This window comes from Vigna radiata, unplaced genomic scaffold, assembly GCF_000741045.1.
Source record: "Vigna radiata var. radiata cultivar VC1973A unplaced genomic scaffold, Vradiata_ver6 scaffold_381, whole genome shotgun sequence".
Classification (NCBI taxonomy): Eukaryota; Viridiplantae; Streptophyta; class Magnoliopsida; order Fabales; family Fabaceae; genus Vigna; species Vigna radiata.
Genome location: NW_014542418.1, coordinates 106,636 through 132,042, shown reverse-complemented (window position 1 = coordinate 132,042; position 25,407 = coordinate 106,636). Strand labels below are relative to the sequence as shown.

General features: G+C 35.3%; 2 protein-coding genes across 3 annotated transcripts; one reads left to right on the top strand and one right to left on the bottom strand.

Moving 5' to 3' along the window:
• Window positions 1-17,146: 17,146 nt before the first annotated feature.
• On the bottom strand, window positions 17,147-18,283 carry LOC106780083 (cytochrome P450 CYP736A12-like). Its single transcript, XM_014668327.2, has one exon. The coding sequence runs from the start codon at window positions 17,770-17,772 to the stop codon at window positions 17,299-17,301; it is 474 nt and encodes a 157-aa protein (XP_014523813.1). The 5' UTR covers window positions 17,773-18,283; the 3' UTR covers window positions 17,147-17,298.
• A 601-nt stretch (window positions 18,284-18,884) lies between these two features.
• On the top strand, window positions 18,885-22,964 carry LOC106780081 (syntaxin-61). 2 transcript variants are annotated; one of them, XM_022776861.1, is made up of 7 exons: window positions 18,885-19,081; window positions 19,577-19,687; window positions 20,114-20,227; window positions 20,365-20,558; window positions 22,168-22,258; window positions 22,462-22,531; window positions 22,726-22,964. In XM_022776861.1, the coding sequence occupies exons 1-7, from the start codon at window positions 19,028-19,030 to the stop codon at window positions 22,755-22,757; spliced, it is 666 nt and encodes a 221-aa protein (XP_022632582.1). In that variant the 5' UTR covers window positions 18,885-19,027; the 3' UTR covers window positions 22,758-22,964. The 2 variants fall into 2 exon arrangements, with proteins under 2 accessions (XP_022632582.1, XP_014523811.1); XM_014668325.2 differs by having other exon boundaries at window positions 18,886-19,081; window positions 22,462-22,527.
• Window positions 22,965-25,407: the final 2,443 nt, after the last annotated feature.

The following is a 25,407-nucleotide window of genomic DNA, read 5'->3' as shown; positions in this document are numbered from 1 at the left end:
CTTTGGTGCTTCCAGTATGACCCAAGGCGAGTGATAATGGACTTACACTTGTGTGTGTGGAAGGGTGTAACCCATAGCAATGGCTTTGCAAATCAGTAAAGGCCACCACAAGTGCACAACCCGCCATACCTCGATATTCATTCTAAGTCCGGANGAGTCATGTCTAGTTTATGATCTGTTATAGTGTGCTAATTACTNGTTTGCGTGAATAAAATTGTATATGTTAGATTAAATTTCATTAACATGTATATATTTTTGAGAATCTAGCTTACCCTTGCATGTTTGNTGTTTGTTTTGTATGTTTGTCTTCTTCCTGTTGCAATGATCATCCAAATTGGATGTGAGCAGAGGCAGATGATGTTCCATTGGAGCAAGCCCTGGAAGATGAGGACGCTGCACCTAGTTCTTAGGATTCCTCTTTTCTCTTTACCGTATTTTGAAAGACATTTCTGTAATATAAATTTGAACTTTATAATTCCTTGAAATTAGTTTTAGTCTTCTATTTATTTTGAAATACTTTAAATTAGGTATAGTTTAAGGTTATAATTCATTTTGGGATGACTGTAAAATTTAAATCTATATTTACATCCTCTTAGATGCTCTCTTTTATTATAATGATCATCATTCTAGATTATGTATTTTCATATAATATGGGATGTCACATTATGGTATCAGAGCAGTTTTTATCTTAGAGAACCTGTAGGTTGTGTGCATCTCTTGTTGTGCTTATGTGCTTTTAAAATGTACGTGAGCATTCTTTCTAATTGCTTGGAATAAAACTAATTGTGTTATTCTCTCCCTGAGAACAGAAGATGTCGCGTAGACCTCCTCCCCCTCCTCCCACTAATGATAATAATGAGGCACCAGACATGATAAGGATGCTGGAGAGTGTGTTGCAATCAATGCAACAACAGAATGCAGCTCTGGTGCAGTAGAACACAATTGCTTTGCAACAGTTAGAGGCAGCCCGAGTATCAGCTGAGGCCTCTCAGAGGCAATTTGTGGAGATGATGGCTGGAGGAAGAGCTGTTGCAGGTTCTTCTACTGTTGCCCCTGCTCAGGAATGGAGTCTAGAGAGCTTCTTGCAACACCGCCCAGCTAGATTCACTGGCAAGTGTACTCCTGATGAGGCGGACCATTGGCTTAGAGATATGGAGAGGATTTATCAAGCCAAACACTGCCCAGATGAAAACAGATTAGCTTTCACAGAGTATCTACTTTCTGGGGAAGCTAGTCACTGGTGGAGTAGCACCCGAGCCTTGTTGGAGAGCACTAACGTCCCAATCACCTGGGACTTGTTCAAGATCAAATTCTATGAGGATTACTTTCCTAATAGTGTTTGTTTTGCAAAGGAAGTGGAGTTTCTACAATTGGTCCAAGGAGATATGACCATTTCTAAGTATGCTGATAAATTTAAACACTTGCTGCGCTTCCACACTCTAGCCATGAATGAAGAATATTAGTGTAGGAAATTTGAGAATGGATTAAGAGGAGATCTCAAACTCTTAGTGGTTGGCCTATGCATCACTCAGTTTCCTGTCTTGGTGGAAAGGGCAAAAATCATGGAGAAGAACAAGAGGGAAGTAGATAGCCAACAGAGACAGTCATAGAGGGTAGGCGGACCGGTGATATCTAGGGGAGGATCTAGCTCTCGAAGGACTCCATACTCTAGACCCACTTCTTCTCTTGGGTCTGGAGGTTCAGCTTCATCTCAGCCTTCTGTTCAGTACACTCAGCCTGGCATATCAGGAAATGTCAAGTGTTATGTTTGCGGAGGTCCCCATCTGTTGTCGGTATGCCCTCAGAAAACAGGCTATAGAAGATGCAACAGGTGCAGGCAAGAAGGGCATTATGAGAGGGATTGTCCTATGAGCAAGAGAGTTATTTCTCAGTCACCACAGTCCGGTAGACCTCTACAGAGGGGAGCTGCTCGACCTCAAGCATCGAGCAGAGTTTATGTTGTGACAGGTGCAGAGGCTGCCAGCTCAGGTAACCTCATTATTGGTTGCTGCTTTCTATATGATCATCCATGTGTGGCATTGTTTGATTCGGGGGCAACTCATTCCTTCATATCCGAGGAGTGTGTGGAGAAACTAGGATTATCTGTAGACGGGTTGCACTTTGATCTAGTGGTGTCCACACCAGCGTCTGGGTTGATCAAGACATCGAATGTTTACATTCGATGCCCGATAGTTGTAGAAGGTCGTCGGTTCAAGGTGAACCTCATTTGTTTGCCTTTGCATGGGTTAGAGATTATTCTAGGCATGGATTGGTTATCTATCAATCACATTCTTTTGGACTGTAGAGAGAAGAAATTGGTGTTCCCTAATGAACACGAGTACATGCCTCTATCTCTTCGCGTATTGAGGCAAGACTTGATTGAAGGAGCTAGCTGCTTTTTGATATTGTCTCACGTAGAAGGAAGTGAGATATTAGATGTGTCGTTGCAAAACACTCCAGGTGCAGATCTTCCTATAATGAGTGAGTTTCTGGATGTCTTTCCAGAAGAGGTTCCTGGATTACCTCCTCCTAGAGAGGTGGAATTTTCTATTGATCTGGTTTCAGGTGCGGGACCGATATCTATAGCTCCTTACAGGATAGCGCCTGCGGAGCTAGCAGAATTAAAGAAACAGATTGAGGAATTGCTTGAAAAACAATTTATTAGGCGCAACGTGTCTCCATGGGGTGCTCCAGTTTTACTTGTAAAAAAAAAGATGGTAGTTCAAGACTATGTGTGGACTACAGACAATTAAACAAATTGACCATCAAAAATAAGTACCCACTGCCCAGAATTGATGATTTGATGGATGAATTGCATGGAGCTGTTATATTCTCTAAGATTGATCTGAGATCGGGTTACCATCAGATCTTGGTGAAGGCTGATGATGTTCAGAAGACAATATTTCGTTCTAGATACGACCATTACGAATACGTGGTCATGTCGTTTGGTGTGACAAATGCACCAGCCGTTTTCATAGATTACATGAATCGGATTTTCTGGCCCTTCCTAGATAAGTTTGTCGTTGTCTTTATTGATGACATACTTATCTATTCCAAAACGAGAGAGGAGCATGAGCATCACCTTAGAACAGTTCTTGGAGTGCTAAGGGAAAGGAAATTGTACGCTAAACTATCTAAGTGTGAATTCTAGATGGAAGAGGTGCAATTTTAGGCCATGTGATTTCAGCTGGTGGAATTTCTGTTGACCCAGCTAAGGTGCAAGCTGTATTGCAATGGGAAAGGCCTAAAACAGTTATTGAAGTAAGAAGCTTTGTGGGTTTAGCGGGCTACTACCGCCACTTTATTGAAAACTTTTCTAGAATCGTGGCGCTGCTAACTCAATTGACATGAAAGGATCATCCCTTTGTATGGACGGACAAGTGTGAATCTTGCTTCCAAGAGTTGAAGCAGAAGCTGACCAGTGTTCCAGTGCTTATTATTCCTGACACAGGGAAACCTTTTGAGGTTTTCTGTGATGCATCACATCAGGGACTAGGATGTGTATTGATGCAAGACAAAAGGGTTGTAGCATATGCCTTAAGACAGCTAAAAGTCCATGAGAAAAACTACCCTACTCATGGCTTGGAATTAGCAGCAGTGGTCTTTGCACTAAAAATCTGGAGGCACTACTTGTATGGCTCTCAATTTCAAGTATTCAATGACCACAAGAGCCTTAAATATCTCTTTGACCAAAAGGAATTGAATATGAGGCAGCGAAGATGGATGGAATTCTTAAAAGATTATGATTTTGACTTGCTATACCATCCAGGAAAGGCTAATGTGGTAGCATATGCCTTAAGCAGAAAAATGGCACATATGTGTACCTTAATTGTTAAAGAATTGGAGCTAGTAGAAAGCTTTGGAGATTTGAAGCTGCAAGTGGAGTTTGAAGAAGATAGTATCAGATGCAACAAATTAATAGTGTCTAGTAACTTAATTGAACGCATTAAGACAGGGCAATTGATGGACCTTGAGCTTCAGAAGACAGTAGCTTTGATCGGCACCGAGAAAGGAAAAGATTTTAACACAGGGACTGATGGTCTCTTGCGCTTCAGAGGAAGAACATGTGTTCCGAATGATGCTGAATTGAAAAGATTGATACTTGAGGAAGGACACCGCATCCGTTTTAGCATGCATCCAGGCATGACTAATAAGATGTACCAGGACCTCAAGAAATCTTTCTAGTGGTCTGATATGAAAAGTGATGTGGCCCATTTTTTCTCAGTTTGCCTGACATGTCAGAAAGTTAAAATTGAACATCAGAGGCCCGGTGGCATGTTACAACAGCTTGATGTTCCTGAGTGGAAATGGGATAGTATTGCCATGGATTTCGTGACCCATTTAGCACACACTGTCAGGAATCATGACGCCATCTGTGTTATTATTGATAGACTAACTAAGAGCGACCATTTCTTGGCCATCAGCTTGAAGATGTCCATGTCTAAGCTTGCGCAACTTTATATTAAGGAGATTGTCAGACTACATGGGGTGCCATCTAGCATTGTGTCTGACAGAGACCCACGATTCACCTCCAGGTTCTGGCAGACTTTACAGATGGAGATGGGTAGTAAGCTTCAGATGAGCTCAACATATCATCCTCAAACAGATGGTCAGTCTGAGAGGACAATTCAAACACTGGAAGACCTATTGAGAACGTGTGTTCTAGATCATTTGGGAGCTTGGGACGAAGTGTTATCTTTGGTGGAGTTCACCTATAATAATAGCTTCCAAGCAAGTATTGGGATGGCACCATTTGAAGCTCTTTATGGGAGACGCTGTAGGACACCTTTGTGCTGGTTCCATGATGGAGAGTCGGTGCTGACTGGACCAGAAATTGTGCAACAGACAATTGAGAAAGTGAAGTTGATTCAAGAACGGATGAAAGCTTCTCAGAGTAGGCAAAAGTCCTATGCTGATAGGAGACCTCGTCCTCTAGAGTTTGAGACTGGGGACCATGTTTTCCTTCGTGTAACGCCTACCACTGGAGTAGGGAAAGCTATTCGTGCAAGGAAGTTGTCTCCCAGATACCTCGGACCTTATCAGATACTGAGACACATTGGACCTGTTGCTTATGAGATAGCCATGCCACCTCAGCTGGCTAATCTTCACCCAGTGTTCCATTTTTCTCAGCTGAGAAAGTATGTTCCTGACCCTTCTCACGTGTTGGAAGCTGATGTTGTACAAGTCAAGGAGGATCTCTCTATGGAGATGCAACCAGTCAAAGTAGATGAGAGACTGACTAAAAGACGTGATGGGAAAGCTACTAGACTTATTAAGGTCATATGGGACAGCAAAACGGGCGATTCCACTTGGGAGAGAGAGGAAGAGATGAAGAAATCCTACCCTCATCTGTTCTCCGATAAGTCCAATTTTCGGGGACGAAAATTTTTGTTGTTGGGGAGGATGTAATAACCTTTAAAAAAAATTAATTATATTAAAAATAATAGAATTTAAGTTTTTTTTAAAAAAATAAAAAAATAAAATAAAACTTACAAACAGTTTCTGAAGACATTTTCAGAAAACGTACATTTCATTTTTCTCTCCTTCAAACATCTCTCTAACATTTCCTTCTCCAAAACCCATTCTTCTCTCTAGATTTCCCCTCCATTGAGCCACTGGATCTCCACTCTGAAGGTGCCTAAACGATCCTGACACCACAAGCTTCGTCTAACACTCTAATGACTCTTTCAATCTCACTTAGAGAAAAATTAGTCATGTGGTGAGAGTAGTAGGAGGTCCTAGTCTTGGGTGCTTCCAATATGACCCAAGGCGAGTGATAATGGACTTACACTTGTGTCTGTGGTAGGGTGTAACCCATAGCAATGGCTTTGCAAAGCAGTAGAGGCCACAACAAGTGCACAACCCGCCATAGCTCGATATTCATTCTAAGTCCGGATGAGTCATGTCTAGTTTATGATCTGTTATAGTGTGCTAATTACTNGTTTGCGTGAATAAAATTGTATATGTTAGATTAAATTTCATTAACATGTATATATTTTTGAGAATCTAGCTTACCCTTGCATGTTTGTTGTTTGTTTTGTATGTTTGTCTTCTTCCTGTTGCAATGATCATCCAAATTGGATGTGAGCAGAGGCAGATGATGTTTCATTGGAGCAAGCCCTGGAAGACGAGGACGCTGCACCTAGTTCTTAGGATTCCTCCTTTCTCTTTACCGTATTTTGAAAGACATTTCTGTAATATAAGTTTGAACTTTATAATTCCTTAAAATTAGTTGTAGTCATCTATTTATTTTGAAATACTTTAAATTAGGTATAGTTTAAGGTTATAATTCATTTTGGGATGACTGTAAAATTTTAAATCTATATTTACATCCTCTTAGCTGCTCTCTTTTATTATAATGATCATCATTCTAGATTATGTATTTTCATATAATTTGGGATGTCACATATATGGTTTCAAAAAATTCAAAGTTGTGAATTGAGTTCCAAGGTGGAATTCTTGGTGTAGTTTCAAGTGTAGTAGTTTGAATGCAAGAAGCTCAGTCTTGGAGGTTATCCTGACACTCTAATGGTCATTCATTCTCATATAGAGAGGATTGATACATGTGGTGAGAGTAGTAGGAGGTCTTAGTCTTGGGTGCTTCCAGTATGATCCAAGTCGTGGAACATACTAACCTTGTGAGTGTGATAGGGTGAATCCCATTAGCAATGACTTTGCAAAGCAGTAGAAGTCACCACAAGTGCACAATCCACCATAGCCCGACATTCATTCTAAGTCCGGACAGTCAATTCATAATAAGTATCATTCATAAAGTGTTTGATTATTGTGTAGTGATATGTTTGTTGTATGTAGAATTGTTTAAATGAGTTTATATATATGTGTGTGTGTGTGTGTTTATGTGTGTGAGTGTGTGTTTGTGTGTATCATTTCTTAATTGTAAAATAGCTTAACCTTTTATTTATGCTTGTGTTTGTATGTTGTTGTGTTCTTTTCTTTCCTATGATCATCTTGTGGATGTGAGCAGAGGGAGATGAGGTTTCCTTAGAGGAGGCATTAGATGGAGGAGATGTTGTTACTTAGTTTTTCTTTAGATTATCTTTTGTTAATAGTTTTGGTTAATCCTTGTATATAAATTTTTAAATTTATAGTTATTTTGGGATGATTATAAATAATACTTTATAATCCTTTCTCTAACTATTTCATTATATTAGTCACGTGATGAATATTATATAGTTTTATGCTATATTTTGAGATGTTACAATCAACGCTAGACCATTCGCAAAAGACAGAGCTTAATGACAGTCTTGGCACTCAACGCCATTCTTCTCGCAAAACGTCGGGCTCAATGACACCCTTCTACCGCTCAACGACCTGGAATTAAATTGTTTTATACCTACGATAAAAAGTGGCACTTAGTGGTGCCCTACCACCGCTTAGTGTCAAAGCGTTTGTATTTTGCACGCTCAACGGTGTGAAGCTAAACTGCTTCCAGACCTACACAATGAACCGATGCTCAACGCCAACCAGTCATTGCTCAACACTACATTAGATTTCAATAGACTTAAAATTGTGTTTTGGGGAAAAATGGACCTATTCAGATGGTCAAATTGGTATCCTTCTTAGTATTTGGTTTAGAAACAGTTTTCAATGTCAGAGTATATACCAACTTGCTCAAATGAATCCTAAGTTCCTCAATTCAACACCAATGCAAACAATGCAACAACACATATACATCTACACAACTAGATTATTCAATAGTTTCAAACACCAAAATCAGTGAGTTAACAAATTTTAGACACCCAATCATGCAAATTAACATCCTCAAAGCATTTATATCTTTAAAACAAAGGTAATTAGCTTCCTTTACCTGAGAGATGACCAAACAATTCAAAAATCCCTAAAACATCTTTAAAAGCTCAAAAACTTTATTTGTCCATATTAACAAGATAAACCAATTAGTACACATCATTAGAACCACTGATCATTAGAGACTCTTGAAGAAGACTAAAACACCACATGTGATCCTAGATGATTTACATGCATAAGAAGACTAAACAGACCAAATAAAGGAATAAAAAATCAACGTATTTTATCAAAGAAACTGATCTGATGGAAGTGGAGAGCTCGCCTCAAAGATCACCCTAGTTGTTGTTGATCTTCAAACAGACAAATAGGGGATTAGAAACAATTGAAAAAGCTCTACAGAAAGGAAGTTTAGAAAAATATGATTTAAAATAATGAAACTAATTTATAAAAAAATTATTTATACTTTAAATTTTTAATATTAAAATAATCAAATTTTATTATTTAAAACATACTATTAATTCTAAAACCACGATTTTCTAAATGCTAAAAAAAATGAAGTAAAATATTTAAAGAATAAAAATATTTGTAGAGAAAATGAATACTTTTAAAAGAAAATAATTGGCCAACAGAAAAACAAAGGAAAAGTAAAGTAACATATAAGTTCCTATTATTGTTATTCAGTAACATTAATATTATGAAAAAGGCATACTAGTTTCTTAAATTATAAAAACAAAAAAATATATCGTTTAGCTTTAATTATTTTTTATTTTCATTTTAAATTGAGGAATAATTTGAAACTTATCCATTTGAATTTAGAAAAGGTTTCTTACTCTCTAAAAAATATTATTTTTGTAACATCTCATTTTTAATAGTAAAATACTACTAAAGGAATATTACATATATGACAAATTAACTATTATAAGAAATAAACCTACGACAGACAATATCTACACCTGTAGATTCGTCTATTTTCTTTATTAGATGCATCCCTAAGCTCAAACCAATCAAGTGATTATCGCAAAAGAGAAAACATACAAAGACAGACAAACACATAAGCAAGGGTTACCTAGGTAAACAAACGATAATCATATAACACAATTAATCAGTACCATTATGTTATTTATTAAGAGTCAAAGACATACAATTCTAACCATGCATCAAGTACTCAACAAGACTCATCAGATTTTTGTATAAATGTCGAACTATTGGTAGTCTTTGCACTTGTATAGTTTAGTTGGCACTCCCCAACACTATACAAGGTTAATCCTCATACCACTCTATAGCTAAACTCTAAGACTATAAACAAGGACATCTCTCTACTCTTACCACTCACATCGTTCTTCTTTATTTGAACATAAACGATGCTTAGAGTGTAGGGATAAACTTACCATTTCAAAGCTCTATACATTTATACAAGACAACAACAAATCCTCTACAATCACTTCCAATCATCTCACCTTGAGATTTCCAAAGCATACTCAATTATATCGTCTTGATTCACAATTAAACAAATTTTATATAAATGTCGAACTATTGGTAGTCTTTGCACTTGTATAGTTCAACTGGCACTCCCCAACATTATACAAGGTTAATCCTCACACCAATCTATAGCTAAACTCTAAGACTATAGACGAGGACCTCCCTCTACTCTCACCACTCACATCATTCTTCTCTATTTGGGCATGAACAGTGCTTAGAGTGTAGGGATAAACTTACCATTTCAAAGCTCCATACATTTATATTAGACAATAACAGTCCCAAAAGAACCACTAAACAACACAAAACCCCGTAACTCATACTTAGACAAAGAAAATTGCTTTGAAACCATCACCAACAGTTTCAGAAAGGTCTAAAACCCCCTAAACGACCTAAATAATGTCCAAAAATGATACCCGGAACCCCGAAAACCACCAAAATTGTCCTAGATGATTTTCCGACGACAATAATTGATCATCATCATACGTAATAATCGATTATTTACGAGAGCTTTGAAAAAAATATGACTTTCTGACTAGAATAATCGATTATCAAGTGAGATAATCGATAATTTTTTTCAGTTTTTTACAGCAACCTGATTTTTCTGGTTTTGGTGCATATTAGACATACCCAATTGATCAATTTAAAATCTGTAACACTAATATTGATATGAAACATGTTCATAGATGAAAGTAAAGTATTGCATTGGTCATTTGGACAGGAATTAGATGTACTAAACCAACTTAATAATGCAAAAACCCCTAAAATGGACTAAAACCAACCTAAGATGCAACTTTCCCTTCATGACAGAATTTTCATTGGTTTGAACCCCTAACTCGTGATTTAGACCTAATTAAACTTGTCTAGGTGATTTCAAACATTCCTACAATGAATCTAAAGTGGTTACGACTCGAATTCAATTCTAAAACACCAAATTCCTTAACTTAATGACCCTACACCAATTCTACCACTTCTAAATTGTTTTAGGCCAGTTCAACGCTTCTAACAAGTTACAATTGACCTATTCGAACTACCCAAACATCCCAAGTGTACTCAAAACCCCAATTACTCAAAATCACTACCTCACTTCCTCTAAATAATCTAAAACAGTCCCTAAAACACTTGACTTTCTATCTAAGCAATGCTATAACAGAATTCCCACTCAAAACACTTCCACATACACAATTTCAGCAGTCCAAATCATCCAAAACAGTTTATAGTCATCAAATTCCAGATTCACAGATTCAACACTTTAATACAAGCAACTTAAGTTACTAAAACCTAATTTATGCTTCCAACAACATATCACTTCAAAATTTATCATGCATTCACATCACACAATTAAAATAAAGAATATAACTAGCGCCCCTTACCTGGCAACTTCACAGCTCAATTCAAGACCCATTTCTACAGTACCCAAGTCGCACAGAACCTAGACAGCAGCCTACAGACCACAAAGTTGTGATTAAGAACAACTCTTAGAGCTAGGATTTGACAGAGATTGGAAGAAAGAAAGCAAAAGACACATGCAACCAACAGATTGCATGGTTGCATGGTCTAGGTTTCCAAACAACGAAGAACAGTGAGGAACAACTTATCGCTAGAAATCCAGAAGTTAATCGGTGCAATTTGAAGCCTTCGGCGTCATGATCGTTTAGGCGCCTGCGGATTGAAATTCTAACGATTCAGTTGAGAGAAATGGTAGAGAGAATTCACAGAGGGAGTAAACTGTAGGATTCTAGAGAGGTGGTGCTCTTAAGAAAATGAGTTGAACTTTTTCTGATATTTCTTATAAAACTGTTTTTATTTTATTTTTTTTAAATGCTCATCTCATAATCTAAATACAGTTTTGAATTCAAAATTTTAAAATTTAAACTCCAAATTCCAGGTCTGCTATATATTTAAAAATTAAAATATTATATTTTTTTATATTGAAAAACCAAAATCAAAGTTAATTTAAAAATTTAGAGAAAAAAGCAGAATTAAATTTAATTTGTTTGTATAAAAAAGATATAAAAGGTGTACACATTTATTAGAAGTAATGTCAACACCCAATTTCGTCCGGGTGACTAAATAATAGGACTTTCTTTTATTTGTTGTCTTATTTCATTCTTTATTTTACTATTTTTGTTTAGTTTTTAAATATAAAAAAGAAAATAAAAAAAAATTAAAAAATACTATTTCGTTTTACTATTTGCACCCCCAAATTAACTTTTTAATCCTTAGCCCAATAACCAAAAATAATCCCACATTTTTTTACTTCCTTACCACCAATTTTCTTCTCACACCCCACTCTCCACATCACCCTCCACATCACCTTCCACATCATCTACTTTTTCCACCTCATTTTCATATTAATTTTTATATACCAACTTTCCTAATAATTCCACTTACTTTTTTTTAATAAAAAATTTCTCCACTCACTTTTTATATTTATTTTCCACATTAACTTTTACTATTTCTATATTGATTTAATAGGTTCGGAGGTCCCTATATTTGGAGGTTTGTTTCAATTGGGTCCTCCAATTTTTGAAGTGATCAATTAGGTCTCTAATTTTGTCAATTTGAATCAATAAAAGCCTTTCTGTTAAATGCAGTTAACGCCGTGAAGTTTTTGAACATGTGGCACGCTGACGCTTCTAAGTGGCATCATTTCAAGTGCATAGGTGGATTATAAAAGGGTGAAATCCCTAAATTAAAAGGGTGTATTTGAAGGTGAAATCCCTAAATTAAAAGGGATTTCACCCTTTTATAATCCACCTATACACTTGAAACGGTGCCACCTGGAAGCGTGAGCATGCCACATGTTCAAAAACTTTAAGTTAACTGCATTTAACTTTTATTGATTCAAATTGACAAAATTAGGGATCTAATTGATCACTTTCAAAATTGGAGGACCTAATTGAAACAAACCCCCAAATATAGGGACCTCCGAACCTATTAAACCTTCTATATTTTATTTCACCTAATTTCTCCACTCACTTTTTATATTATTTCTTTTACTTATTTTCCACATTAACTTTTTCTATTCACTTTTTCTTATTATATTTTATTTCACATAATTTTTCCACTTACTTTTTATATTATTTCTTTAACTTATTTTCCACATTAACTTTTACTATTTACTATATTTTATTTCATCCACTTTCTCCACTAACTTTTTATATTATTTCTTTAACTTATTTTCCACATTAACTTTTACTATTTACTATATTTTATTCCACCTACTTTCTCCACTAAATTTTTATATTATTTCTTAAATTTATTTTCCACATTAACTTTCACTATTTACTATATTTTATTTCACCTACTTTCTCCACTCACTTTTTATATTATTTCTTTCACTTATTTTCCACATTAACTTTTCTATTTTTCCACCTACTTTTTTATAAAAATATATTTTATTTAACACTTTCTTCATCCTTAACTCTATAAATACCCATCTTCTCTTCACACATTTTTTTACACACAATTTCTACACATACACATATACACATATCTCTTCTCTCCCACTTCATCATTTCCATTTTCCTACACACACATTTTTTCTACACACACTTACATACTTTCATAATATCCATCTTCCTTCTCTCACACAAACAAAAAAATCTCTTCATCCAAAAACTCTACTTCATTTTTCTCTCACACCTTTCCATCAAATCTCATACCAAATTTCTACTCCAAGTTCATCTTCTTTACCTCTCATCTACCTCTTCTCACAACATATTTCAAGTAAGGTTTTCCTCTATCATTCAAATCTTCAACAAGGTACACATATTCTTCTCAATCTATTTATGTATGCATTTTGATCATTTTCTTTTTTTATGAATTTGCTTCTTTTTTTTTACAACATGTATTTTATTTTTACATTTATGCTTCATTAATAATTCAACTCATCTCTTTTTTTAAAAAAAACAAAAAGGTTTAAATATCTTTTTAGTCTCCAAGTTGGGGTCTGAATTTTTGTTTTGTCTTCGGTTTTAAAAATAAAGCTCTTTGGTCCCCATGTTTTCAATTTTGAGTGCAATCGGTCCCTTCCGTTAAGTAGATGCTAACGACGTTAAATATTAAGGGACTGTGTATGTTATGTGGCAACAAATGTGATCTTGGCAATGAGATGACATCATATGTGGTGTTTTAAATTTGGCAAATTAAATATATTAGTTTTTTTTAATTAGGGCAAATAAAATTAAGTTAGTTTTTTTTAATTAGGGCAAATAAATTAACCTCGAACCAATTTCGTTTTCTGAAATACTTAGATGAAGAAACTGGTGGAAGAATTTGTTAAAATGAAGTTGAAGGGCTATCAATGAATGAATTCTGTAGTTTTTTAGTTGGGAAATAGTTACAACTATGTTATAATTTTATCATTGCTTTCTTCATTAAAAATTAACAAAAGGTTTATTATAACACATAAAATGCACTATTAATTGAACTGCAAGTGTGTGGGTATATGTATAAGAATGTGATAGTTGAATTTCAAAAACCCTTGATTTTAGAATTTGGGAACCTGCTTGGAAATTTTTGCCATGAAAAGGGTTGGGGTTGCCTCCCTCGAACACCGTCGATCACTTCTTCGAACCCAGCCACCGTGCCACCATCTCCTCCTGTCTCGGCGTCGCCGGCGACGCCACGCCCACCGAAGTCATCGCCAGTCGCGACATCGTCGCTTTCCCTCATCAAAACCTCCCCTGCACCCAGAATCGCGTATCCTTCTCGCGCAAGGGTTCGAAGCCGTTGCGACGCCTTCATCTTCTCCACCATCGCGCCACCACGCTCATCGCACAACAGCCTCGGCCGCAAAAGCCTAGAGCCGTCGCGCCATCAACAGCGGCAAAGTCGTGCTTCTACACCTTCGTCATCGCGCCTGCCGCCTGACTCAACCCCTTTGCCTTTTCTTCTACCTTTCCTTGTGTGTTGTGTGGTTATTGAACCAACTATTGGTGTAGTGAAGAAAAGGAAACAAGTTTGCCATAGAAGTTGCAGGGGCCGAGAAAAACGAGATGAAGAAAACGAAATTGGTTCGAGGTTAATTTATTTGCCCTAATTAAAAAAAACTAACTTAATTTTATTTGCCCTAATTAAAAGAAAACTAATATATTTAATTTTCCCAAATTTAAAACACCACATATGCTGCCACTTCATTGCTACGACCACATTTGTTGCCACATAACATACACAGTCACTTAACATTTAACCCGTTAGCATCTACTTAACGGAAGGGACCGATTGCACTCAAAATTGAAAACATGGGAACCAAATGGCTTCATTTTTTAAATCGGGGACAAAACGAAAATTCAGACCCCAACTTGGGGACTAAAAAGATATTTAAACCAAAAAAAAACATATGTTTTAAACTAAAGCACAGGTGCGACCATTCTGTCGGCCATGAGCTGAAAACTTTTCCTTCTATTAAAAACCAATGAAATTTATTTTTAAAGTCTAAGCGCAGGTGCGACCATTCTGTCGGCCATGCGCTGAAAACTTTTCCTTCTATTAAAGACCAAAAAAATATAAAGTCTTCAAAAACCCAAAAAACATTTTCATTTACAAACAAATCTTCAAATTTTCATAATCAAATTTCCAATTAATTTTTCCAAATTTCCATAATCAAATTTCCATTTAAATTTCCCAAATTCCCCAATAATTTACAAACAAATTTTCAATTAATTTTCACAAATTCCCATAATCAATTTCCAATCAATTTTCAAAATATTTCTCAAACAAAATTTTCAAACAATAATCAAATTGTAATAGCCAGAACTACGTGATCCTTGATTCTCCATCAAAAGTGGAGATACGTAGGAGTAAGGCCAGTCCTTGTCAGGTTCACTTTCCCAAAAATCCAAACATTTTGTAAATGAATTTTCCCAATAAATTTCTTCAATAATCTCTCAAAAAATTAAAAAATATTTATTCTTTCTTTAGAATTTTATTTTCGGGGATGATTAAACATTTTGCAAACCACATCAAGTTCGCATATTTAATTAAAGGTACTGCCTTCGCGCAGGCGTTGTAGGGTGCTAATACCTTCCCTACACGTAACCGACTCCCGAACTCAAATCTCTGATTTCGTAGACCAAGCCTTATTTTATGGTTTTTCCGTAGTTTTCCAGAATAAACTATGGTGGCGACTCCAAAAAACTTTTTTTCGAAAAATATCCCCTTTTTTTTTTTGGACCGTCGTCCCGTCGCGATTTTCCGGTTGCGACAAGTAAAATATACTATTAAAAACTAGGTTTAATACCTATTTTGGTCCCTTCTTTGGGAGGGTTTGTTCAAAGTGGTCTCTCCTTTTTTCAAAAGTTCACTTAAGTCCTAGCTTTTGCAAAAACTGTTCAAAGTGGTCTTTTTTGGTAACGACGTTAAGTTCACTAACGGCAGACCTGCCAGGTGTCTAACATGTGCTGATTTGGCATTGTTAAATGTTTTAAAAAAAAAAATTATTGTGACGTGTAAATGTATGTTGTTAGGGTTAAATTAAAAAGTCAATTAGGGTTATATTAGATAATGAATTAGGGATTTGCATTGCGGATTGGGAGTGAAGCAAACGATGTAGGAGTGGTTCTCTTCCTCCTACCATCAAGTGGAGGTTTCCGATTATCGGTAACCGCGGTGGCCCCGGAGGAGGCGGTGGCTGTCTCCGCCGTGACGCGGTGGTGAGTAGGATGTAGATTAATGAGACTAGGGTGGCTAGGAGAATGAGTAGTGTTAGATAGAACATGTTGTTGTTTGGTTTATTGTTGATGTTTGTAAAGCTTTGGAGATGGCAGAAGGAATTGGTTGTGACCTATATTTATATCTTCTTCGTACATGGATTGATTCAAGTTGGGTGATGAAAAACAAATGTGATAAAAGTCTGGTGATTGAAAATTTTGAAAGTTTATAAGAAATTAAATTAGTTAGTATTTTAACCAAATTTTGAAAAACCCAACAAAACATTAAAAGTACACTTCAAAATCAATTGAGATTGTCTCTTACCGATTCCTAGATTATAAATCAATCTTTCAAACTTTGACCGAAGCATATGTTTGATTTGTTGGTATGTATGTATAGTTTAAGAACTAATAATATGTTAATGTAACGGTTGAAGAAGTAGTGAAGAGGATTGGTGTCTCTATGTGATTTGGGACGATTCTTCTTCAGATAACTCTGATTGTTTTCCTTGATGATTATAGATTTTTTGACGTATGAAATCAGATCACGTATTTTGTGATGATCGAAGAAAAATCCTCATTGGATTTGATTCGAATCTATTTGACAACCAAAGTAAGCATTGATAACTAAAATTAGCAGTGACCTGGTACATGTATTGTATTTGGTTAGAATATTTTCAAGATGAAGATATCAAAACATATCCCTAGAAAATGATTGTCCTTGAAGATGAAAAGAATGTTTTCGGCTGGATTTTTTGTTTTCAGAATTAAAAGTTTATTTATGTTTTTGATAGAGAAAATGCTTCAGATTAAGAGAAAGTTAACTACATTATAAGGTTAGAAAAGACCACAAACCTTCACAAGAACAGTATAATTTATATATAGTTTATCAATAAGATCAATCTGAATGCACCCAGAAGCAGAAGATTTGACCAAATGTGCTGACTCTGATGGATTAATTAAGAATTGTATATCTTTGATGATAAGAATTAATGAACTACGTGTTTAAGAAAAATCTTGTGACGTCAATTGAATCCCATGCTTTGTTTTTCGATTGACTCCATTCTCTGCATTCAACATTTGCCAGGAGAGATTACTTCTCAGAATTTATGTTCTATGCAATTACTTCCTAGTTCGTATATTCCGTTATTTCTTTTCCATGATTTGTTTGGAACTGATTTTCTGCTTCAATTTCGAATATCAGAATACTGAATGTTCTGTGCATATATAGACACAAAATCTCACAGATTAAACCATGCTATGAATCTTTCAGACACAGTCGTTTGACCTAGTGAGTATACAGACTGGTGCAGGAATATTGTAAAACCGTGTTAAAAAGAAAAGAAATAGACAGAACTATGAGAAAACTATATTTAGCAATTAGCCTAATCTGCATAATTTATTGCTTTCCAATTTCATCTGCTAGGCGATAAGTTGGCACAGCTAGCAAATGCTTACTTCTTGGCATTGTAAGACCAAATTTCTCAGTCATGTCCAATTCATCAGGGGACATGCCCAAAGGAAGCTCCCAATTGAAGCAATGAACCAATTGAGCCAGAACAATCTTAGCATTGGTGAGACCCAAATGAATCCCAGGGCACCCTCTGCGACCTGAACCAAATGGTATGAGTCTAAAGTCAAATCCTTTTATGTCCACATTGCTATTTGAAAATCTTTCAGGACAAAACTCCTCAGCATTATCTGACCAAACTTTAGAATCTCTCCCCACAGCCCATGCATTCACTATCACTCTTGACTTTTTCTTTATGCAGTAACCATCTATAGTAACATCTTCTCTACACTCACGAGGTACCAGCAAAGGTGCAACAGGGTACAACCTTAGTGTCTCTGGCGGGGATTTTAGTGAAACCATAGTGTGTTCCTCACCATCCAATTGTCCATTGTCAGATGTGTCGTACAACCTATCAGAAGAATTTCGAAAAGCAGCAGTTTCTTTCTCTAAATGGTTTAGCTCAGCCGATACACTACTATTCTCACAGTAGCTTCCAGAAACATGTTGCTCCTTTTCTTAATTGTCCTCTATACAAGGAACACTAATAAAGTTGACTAAAGGTTTCTTACGAGTTAGCACAGCCTGGCTCAAAGTTGAACATAAGGCAGCAAAAACACGATCTTTAGATTTTGAAGTTTTAGACAACTTCGGCATCTGTAAAATCTCGACCTTTGTCAATTTTCTTTTCAGCCTGAGAGACTCCATTGTTCCTTCATACTCTTCAGATGCTTCTGGATTATTCCTTGGTGGTGGGCGATAGTTTTCATCATCCTCATCATAATCATAGTCAACCAACCCACCGGATTTTGGGTTCTTCTACCGTCAGCGCGCTACGGATTTTCCCAATCCGCAACGCAAATCCCTAATTCATTATCTAATATAACCCTAATTGACTTTTTAATCTAACCCTAACAACATACATTTACATGTCACAATAATTTTTTTTTTTAAAACATTTAACAATGCCAAATCAGCACATGTTAAACACCTGGCAGGTCTGCCGTTAGTAAACTTAACGCTGTTACCAAAAAGGACCACTTTAAACCGTTTTTGCAAAAGCTAGGACTTAAGTGAACTTTTGAAAAAAGGAGGGATCACTTTGAACAAACTCTCCCAAAAGAGGAACCAAAATAGGTATTAAACCTAAAAACTAAAATAGTAAAACAAAGTTTTATAAGCCAAAGCAATTAAGAAATATTCAAAACTTAAACCAACTGAATTATAAGAAAAATACACGCGCGCGAACATATATATATATATATATATATATATATATATATATATATATATATATATATATATATATATATATATATAGCTAGAAAATATATCAAAAATTTAATTATTTAATACGTTGTAATAATATTTTTCAAAAACTACATTCATGAATATATTTAATTTCTTTAAATAAAAAATACTCTAATTTTTAAACTGCAATTATAATATATTTTGATTTTGATCCAATTTGTGTTTTTATAAATCTATGCATGTTTCCCGCAAGAAGAACTGATGATAGGTTGAACAATCAAAGGTAAAAAGAAGCAAAATTCAAAGCAGTGTTTGTGTTTATCGTGAAGTGTTCTTCCATCTGAATCATTCATTCCTCTCTCTTAATATGCCCTCTGCTCAGGATCCATTTTATGTGGTCAAGTCCGAGATTCAAGACTCGGTAATTTTTTTTCTTCAATTATTTTATTTTCTTAACAATTGGGATTTGATTTCATTTTTCCTTGGATGATTCATGCTGCGTATTTGAGTGAATGAAGGCTATTTTGTCTTTTTTCTTTTAATGGTCTTTCTGGTTATTGATATTTGGTTGTCTCTTAGGTTATTGTTAATATAATTAGGCTTTTCCCGACGTAAATTTGGGAATTTTGAAGGAAACCCAATTGCGATCTGTGGCTTTGTAGTGTGCGGACTGCACGATTTCTTGTGGGTGTATGACTGATTGGAGCGGAGAACACACTAAAAGAAAATTATTGTGTGTGAAATTGGGGTTTTAAGTGGAAATTGAAATGTGATCGGTGATTGAAACAGGATATTATGCTAAACAAATGTAAACTGATGAGTTGTTGGTGCTTTGATTTGTTTTTCGATGGATCAGTTCTTTTCATGTGGGATTATGTTTAGTTAATTATCTGATTATTTGTTAATTTCTGTGAAGATTGATAAGCTGCAATCTACTTTTCATCAATGGGAAAGCACTTCCAATGCTGCAGAACAGGGACGTCTTACGAAGGAGGTTCGTGCTGGATGCGAAAGCATAGAGTGGCAGGTAGACCTATTGCATGCATCTGCTGAACCAATGACTTATCGTTTGGTCACTGATGAGCTTTTTCATTCTTTCAACATGTTCTTGTCATAAGTTGCATGAATTCAGATCTAGTAGATTAGACATGCATTTTGGACGCTTTTGGTGTCCAATATCTTGATGATTTCGTTTAATTCTCCAAAACACTTCGATCCTTATTCTTTTGAGTTCCTTTAGGTTGGGGTACCTTGAAAGGAAAAAAAACCTGGTTATTTAAATGCCCTTTGAAACGTTTCCAAGTTTGATCTAAATATCATTTTTGGAATACAATTATAAATTTATAAATTAATATATTTGAGTTTAATACACTTTTAGAAATGTTGCCCATTTTCTTTTCTTCTGCAACCGAACGTATATACGACTGCTGAAGTCTGATTTTTTGATAGAAAGGTGGATGAATTGGATAAAGCAATTGCTGTAGCGTCTAGAGATCCTTCTTGGTATGGAATTGACGAAATTGAGCTTGAAAGCCGAAGGACATGGACAAGCAATGCTCGATCTCAGGTATCTAAAATGTCTGCCAAATTTTAGTAATTAGGGAAGACTCAATAGGTTTTTTTGAATGTTCAAATGCTGTTTATTATCATTATTTTCTTGTAAACATAATGCCCAAAATATTCTTTGTCACGTTGCATTATTAGGTTGTCACAATGAAGAAATCATTGGAGGCTGGAAAGGGCTCAAGTACCACAAGCCACAGCAGTGTAAATGGGATGCGCCAAGAACTCATGAGGCTACCAAGTTCTCATAAAAATGATACCTACAACCAGTATGCTGCCCGAGATAATGATGATTTCATAGAATCGGAATCAGATAGACAAATGCTTCTTATAAAGTACTTCTCCCCTCTTATCCCTCACGCTAATTGAACTGGATTTTGGATGTCTTTTGTTCTACTTTGGCATAACAATATTTTTTAAAATTGACTTTTGTATATTTTTGTGGGATTAAAGTCTAACCGTAGCCATTTTTCTGCATATATGATTACAAGAATGTATTGTTTATTTGGTTTACCTCTTAAGTGGATTAAAATATTGGTCAGTCTTCCCACAAGCCTTCTAAGACACGAGGGAAATGTTTTCTGTATGCATGAAACTCATACCAAAATGTTTTTGGGGATAACCCTAATTGTAGGTGCGGCAAAATGAGTTAATCCATTCTGTCCCGCCATCAACCCCTCAAAGCAGGGCAGGTTAGCTTGTTGGTGAAAAAGGGTTGAAGGATCCAACACACCCTGTTTAGTAACACGTCAATGGGTCGGCCCATCAAGGGGTTGTTGAATAATTGTTATAATCTAGTTCTTGTTGATGAATTTTCCATACCAATTGAGTAATTCAATAGATTATTGCATTGTTTATTTTTTTTAGAATTGCTAAGATACAGCTCATAGAGTTATACTTTTTCTTATAACATTATAAAAAAATTGGATGCAAATAAGAATAATTATTGGTAAATGTTGATGCATTTAAATTGAAAGAATAATCCGCAGGTTGACCTGCTTTGACTCACTGGCTTGGGTTGAGCCAGCTTGGTGGGTCCAACTATCTAACCCACCTACCAAGAGACGGTGGATCGATCCGGCTGTTTGGATTTGCTTTGTCAAGTCAACCCTACCTATTTGTTGAATAAACTGTGACGTTAAATTTAAGTGATTCTTCTGTGTGTGATTGCTGGGAAATTCTCTACTCATCGTTTCATTTACTGCTTATAAATTTTTGCTAGTGAAGAAAATTTTTTCATTACCATTTTTTTATAATTATTTGAGTGAGGTTTGGATCTACGCCTGGTATTTGCTTATATCTTTGTGGTTAAACCTCTCTATATGCACTTCTAGGAAGAGGAAGAAAAATTGAATTTTCATAAACTAAAATAAGCTTCATTTCCTGCTTGTAAATTTTTTTTTTCTTGAAGAAAATATTCACATTATCATGTTTATAGTTCTTTGAGTGATGGTGGTTCTACTATGGGTATTGCTTTTATATGTTTGGATAAGCTTCTCTAAATGAGCTTCTTCATAAACTAAAATGAGCTTCTTCATAAGTTAAAATGAACTTAAGCACGAGTTAATTAGTAAAAATTCCTCATAGTAGTTTCTCTAAAAAATAATTTTTAACTTATGCATAACCTAATTTTAATTTATAGAGAATTTTATTTAATTTTTTTCTTCATTTTCTGCTTAAAGTATTATGAAGAAATTATTTTAAACAAACCTTTCATGTAATTACTGCAATGGTTGCTTTCTTTTCTTCTTGTCTCTTAGCATTCAAAAGAAATTAGAAAGAGGAATAAAGTCCGTAGGTAACCTTGACAAGGGCAAAATCTATGAAATACACTGCTTGGGAATTTAGACAAATTTTATGCTCATGGTTATTCTTTCTGGAAATACAATCTGCTTCTGGTTGCTATTTTTTATTTATTTATATATATATCTATTATGGTGATAGGAAACAGGATGAGGAATTAGATGAGCTTAGTGAAAGTGTACGTAGAATTGGAGGTGTTGGACTTACAATTCATGATGAACTCACTGCACAGGTAATAGTTTGAGAGGTTTTTACTCACCTTGTTTCTATCCATTTTGCTTCAAAACATTGATGGCTAGGTAGCTTCCTGTCTTAACGTGTTTCCTTCAATTTGCTTGAGCAAAACTATTTTTTTGCCTTTAGCTCTGAAATAACTTTTTTTTTTATCTGACATTTCTGGATCTTACACTGACAATATCAATTTTAATGCTTCAGGACAGGATTCTAGAGGAACTTGGTTCTGAGATGGACAGTACAACAAATCGTCTTGATTTTGTCCAAGTGAGTTCTGCATCTCTTCTTCATTTTACTCCTTCAAATCGTCTAGTTTGGTTTTATCTTTTGAGAAATTAATTACATGAAAGAGACAAATTTTACCTCTTTGATTGCTGCTATGAATTAATAACAAAGCACATGTTGATTGTGATACATACCGACTCTAGAAGAGGTTCATATTTTGCTCTTCTATTATGCTTGCAGAAAAAAGTGGGAATGGTTATGAAGAAGGCTAGTACAAAGGGTCAGATCATGATGATATGTGCTTTGTTGGCCCTGTTCATCTTCCTATTTATCTTAGTATTCTTCACCTAGTCATTGAGATGAGTCCAGTCTCTGCTCTTTGTACATGAAAAGAGATCTCATTTTTTTGTTGATATTGAAGATTAATAATGGAAATGCATTTAACTATCACTTAAATGGAGGCCTTTGTTTTATATTTTTGGGAGGTGTTAGAAATTTCTGACTGTGATGAAAATAGATAGCAATGTATTTCAAGATTTATGTTAGGATTTTTTATTCTGGACACATTGGATTAAACCATTTTCTGCTGCGTGTAGTGTTTCTTCACCGTTGTTTGGGTACTTAATTCAAATAAAAGGATTAATGAAGATGAATTTCAAATTTAAAATATTAATTATGAAAAGGTCAAATTTAAGAGACTTAAGTACTCTTTTTTCTTATTTATATTATATTATATATATATATATATATATATATATATATATAAAATTTATGTTAAGAAGAGAATTTTAAATGTAATTCAACTTTACAAAATTAACTTATATAAGGTGAGATTTACACACTTATATTTTAATTTAGTCTTATCTCAAGTCGATGTAAAATTTTCAATATATGTCTCTCATATCGAGGTATATATATCTCGTGTGTAGGACTAGACAATAAAGGGTAGTTTGATAGCGATTTAATAGTGGATGAAACAATATCGTTAGGATATATTTTAATTCATACTTTTGATACTATGTTAAGAAGTAGACTTTCGATTTGTAAGATTAGATTTGTACTTATTTATATATTTTAAATTAGTTATATTTGTAGTCGATGCGTAACTTTTAACAATTGAATTAAGTTTCAATTTTCTTATAAATTTAAATATCTTTTATATAATTCCTATTATTTCATTGTCTATTGAGTGCTAAACTTATATTTTTTAAGGTTTTGTCATTTAATTTAACTAATGTGATTATTGTAACATCTTAATTTTTAGTTTGGTAAAATCTATAATCAACAATACTGTGGTTATTATAACATCCTAATTTTTTGTTTCATCAAATCTATAATGATCTATAATTAAAGCTTATTCTTGTTTTATTGAAAATCTTAATAATAAAAATAATTCACTGTTTTACAATCATAATCTTTATTATAAAAAAGGAAAATATTATGCTAAAAGTATTTTTTAAAAATCTTTAGAAAACCACTTTATTTAGTATTATGCAACTTTTTAACACCTATAAAAAAGCAAAATCATTCTAAGTAGATACTGTAACATCCCATAATATGTGTATAATTCATACCAAATGGAATGCAGCATATTATAATAATGGAAAGCAGTTAGGAGTAGAAGATAACTGTATAGGTATAAATTACAGTCATCCAAAATAGAGGGGAAATTAAAACGACAAGTAACTCAAGTACAAAGGTCCAAGGTTTTGCAAAATATGATAAGCTAAAAAGAAATAAACAACATGATTGCCTAAGCACTAGGTGCAGGATCTTCCTCAGCCTCCCACGCCTGCTCCAAGGGTACCGCATCACCTACTGCTCACATCCAAAGGATTGGATGATCATCGCAAGGGAGGAAGCAAACACACACAACATACAAGTGCAAGGGTGAGCTAGTTTTCAAACAAACATACAATTCATTGCAAGAAACGTTCATACACACTTAAACATATAAGTCATCATAAACATAAACATTGATTTCACAAAACTTACTAAAGCAAACGTCATGTCATGCTAAGACTCCTAGACACGTCCGGACATAGAATGTAGATAGAGCTGGGGCGGGTTGTGCACTTGTGATGGCCCTACTGCTTTGCAAAGCCATTGCCGAGGGGTTCCACCCGACCATACACAAGGCTGGTCTGTTACCGCAGTATAGGCCTACAGTGAAAGCGCCTACCCTAGGACCTCCCACTACTCTCACCACACGCGCCAATCCTCTCTAAGTGAGAATGAAAGACCGTTAGAGTGTTAGGGATAATCCCCCATAGTGGAAGCCTCTTACATACATTCAATACACTAATTGATCCCACCGAGAGATCTTAATTTCGCAACCGAATCCAACCAATCCAATTACTTGATACTTTTCCGAGTCATATAAATCATACACACCTTAATTTGCCACAAACAATCAGATAAACCAACCAACCACAAGCTCTAAGTAATAAACCGAACACTAGTAGCAGTGACCGAACCATTGGGATTGAATTGGGTACCATTAACAGGCACCCTGGCCAGACCGAACGGTTACGGGATGGAACAATCCTTCCCTGGCCGAAAGTATATTTGACCGAACGGTCATGAGAAGGAATCACCTTCCCTGACTCAGAACCTACTAAACTGGACGGTTTGAGAAAGAAACCTCATTCTCTGACTAAGACCCACCAGACCGAACGGTTTAAGAAAGAAACCTCCTTCTCTAACCAAAACTCACCAAACCGAACGGTTGAGAAGGAAACTTCCCTCTCTAACGATGATTCACCAGACCGAACGGTTGAGAAGGAAACCTCCTTCTCTAACCAAGACTCAGACCGGACGGTCAAGAGAAAGAAATACCTTCTCTGACCGAAAGCACACCTGCCAGACCGAACGGTCAAGAGAAGAAAGGACCTCACTCTGACCTGCAGTGCCAAATCGAAC

Coding starts and splice junctions, on each gene's coding strand:
- LOC106780083 (XM_014668327.2), bottom strand. CDS start 17,772: ATGGTTTCACTAAAATCCCCGCCAGAGACACTAAGGTTGTACCCTGTT.
- LOC106780081 (XM_014668325.2), top strand. CDS start 19,028: ATGCCCTCTGCTCAGGATCCATTTTATGTGGTCAAGTCCGAGATTCAA. Junction 19,082..19,576: donor AGTCCGAGATTCAAGACTCG/GTAATTTTTTTT, acceptor ATTTCTGTGAAG/ATTGATAAGCTGCAATCTAC. Junction 22,528..22,725: donor ATCGTCTTGATTTTGTCCAA/GTGAGTTCTGCA, acceptor TTATGCTTGCAG/AAAAAAGTGGGAATGGTTAT.